The sequence below is a fragment of the Temnothorax curvispinosus genome, unplaced genomic scaffold, assembly GCF_003070985.1.
Source record: "Temnothorax curvispinosus isolate PA1 unplaced genomic scaffold, ASM307098v1 QBEX01000649.1, whole genome shotgun sequence".
Taxonomy (NCBI): Eukaryota; Metazoa; Arthropoda; class Insecta; order Hymenoptera; family Formicidae; genus Temnothorax; species Temnothorax curvispinosus.
The window spans coordinates 1-1,976 of NW_020210429.1; the positions used below are offsets into that span (position 1 = coordinate 1).

A 1,976-nucleotide genomic window follows, 5' to 3' on the forward strand; every position below is an offset into this window, starting at 1 on the left:
TGCTAAATAATGTAAATAAGAAAGTATGTAAGTATGGAACTTAGCTATATAATATTTACCTTACCACTGATTCGAATCTTTGAAACGGTTGCTTTAAAGGTTTTATAACTTTACTTGAAATGTAAATGGAATAGATACAATTCTACAACATTATTCTTATCTTATATTTTTACTTGATATCAATCATTAAACGAGAAAAAAATTATTAAGATTATTTTAATACTTGAAACATTAATTTTTTTAATACAAATGTACATATAAAAATAATAGAATATCGGAGAGATAGCGATGTTATGATATACTTACAGCAAGCAGGTTGGTTGACGTTGCAGTTTTTGGATGGTATCCAGAGATCCGAGGAACCAGTGTCGAAAAGTATTTTAAATGTCTGCGGTGGAGTTCCAATTTCGATAGTACCGTAGTATTGAATATTTCTCCAATTAACCAGAGGTACGGTTGCCGTACCCGAACGGTGTCGTATCATAGTTTCCGTCGAAAATTTTTCAACAGAGAATGTCTTGTGTAACGGAATACTTAAAACAATATAAAAAAAATTCCGTTATATTATATGCGTATATGTATCGTATAAACGCGAATGTATGTTCATATATCGTACAACATAAATACGAATTTCAAATAATTTATTTGATCATTTTCGAGCACTTCTTATTTAAAAACTATTAAAGCCTCAACATCTTGACATTAAGAAATAAATGCTACCTGCATATATTTACGCATTAGAATGTAGTTAAGTATTTTAAATGCGAATTTCTCTTTTCTTGATGCTAATCTCATTTAAAATAAGATTTTTGAAGGAATCCTCAAAGCATTTCTTGTAATTAGTTTGCTCACTTTATTCCGACTTTCAAAATGCGTTTGTCTTACAGATTTGATACAATTATGGTTTTGAAATTAATTTGATAATTATTTATTGCGAATTCTGCGGCGATTCCAAGTAGTAGTTGGAAGCGCGATCTCTATACGGTATTATAATTCATCGTGTCGATAAAAATGTGTATCATTTGTACATAACATGTACTCACCTATGCAACTTCGCGTTGATTGACGCGAAGTTGATTATCGTGATTACCGTCATCGTCACAAAGAGCCGATACATGTTTCCTGAATTTTTCAGCGACTGAAGCTACACAAGACAAAATCGTTTTAGGACCGTTAGAACTGCGAGTCAATCCACAATTACCGGTACGTACAGACTAAGAACAGGCAGTCAAATTGCTAAGCGTTTCCTTATATATACAAATGTGCGTACATGGCCTTGTGCTTATAAGAAGGTGGGGGCAGGAGGGCAGAAAAACAAACGAAGCGTTCCTAAGTTTTGTGTTCGAACGATATTAGAAATCGCTTCGAGATCTCGGATGGAGAAATAAAATTGAATAATCATATTTAAGCAATTCGGCATATGACCAATGCGATTGATCAGTTGCAGAAAATTTAAGAATTTTATCAACATAAAGAATTTATCAAATTTAAGAATTTTATCAACATAAAGAATTTGTCAAATTTAAGAACTTTATCAATATAAAAAATTTTGTCAGTTTCCAAGAATTTTCTCAATTGTCAAGAATATTTTACATTTCCAAGAATTTCTCGCATTTCTAAGAATTCGGGGTTTCAAATCCGGCTTTCGTGAAAATCAAAAGTCTGGAAAATTGACAAAGTATTGCAATATAATTAGAAATAATCAGGAACAAGGTGAAATCATAATTTCAAGCGTAATGAATAAAATTAATCCTGTTAACATTTAAGCTATTAAAATATCTAACTTGCGTGATAATGGTACGAAATAAGCACAACATATAGCAAAAGCTCCAATCAGCATCGCGGAGAGAGAACAACGATAAAATCAATATTTTTTGTGAAGGAAAAAAAAGTTCTTTCCACACTGTCTCATAAAAGTTGTATTGCACATCTTGCGTCAATCAACTTGTGCATTTCTGCAAAACAGATTTGCCATT

General features: G+C 31.7%; 1 protein-coding gene across 1 annotated transcript; it reads right to left on the minus strand.

Moving 5' to 3' along the window:
- Window positions 1-306: 306 nt before the first annotated feature.
- On the minus strand, window positions 307-1,196 carry LOC112456731 (lysosomal aspartic protease-like; the record flags this gene model as incomplete). Its single annotated transcript, XM_025019464.1, has 2 exons — window positions 1,044-1,196; window positions 307-533 (listed from the first exon to the last, which is right to left on the minus strand). Coding segments are annotated over exons 1-2 (301 nt in total), but the record flags the coding sequence as incomplete, so codon positions are not given.
- Window positions 1,197-1,976: the final 780 nt, after the last annotated feature.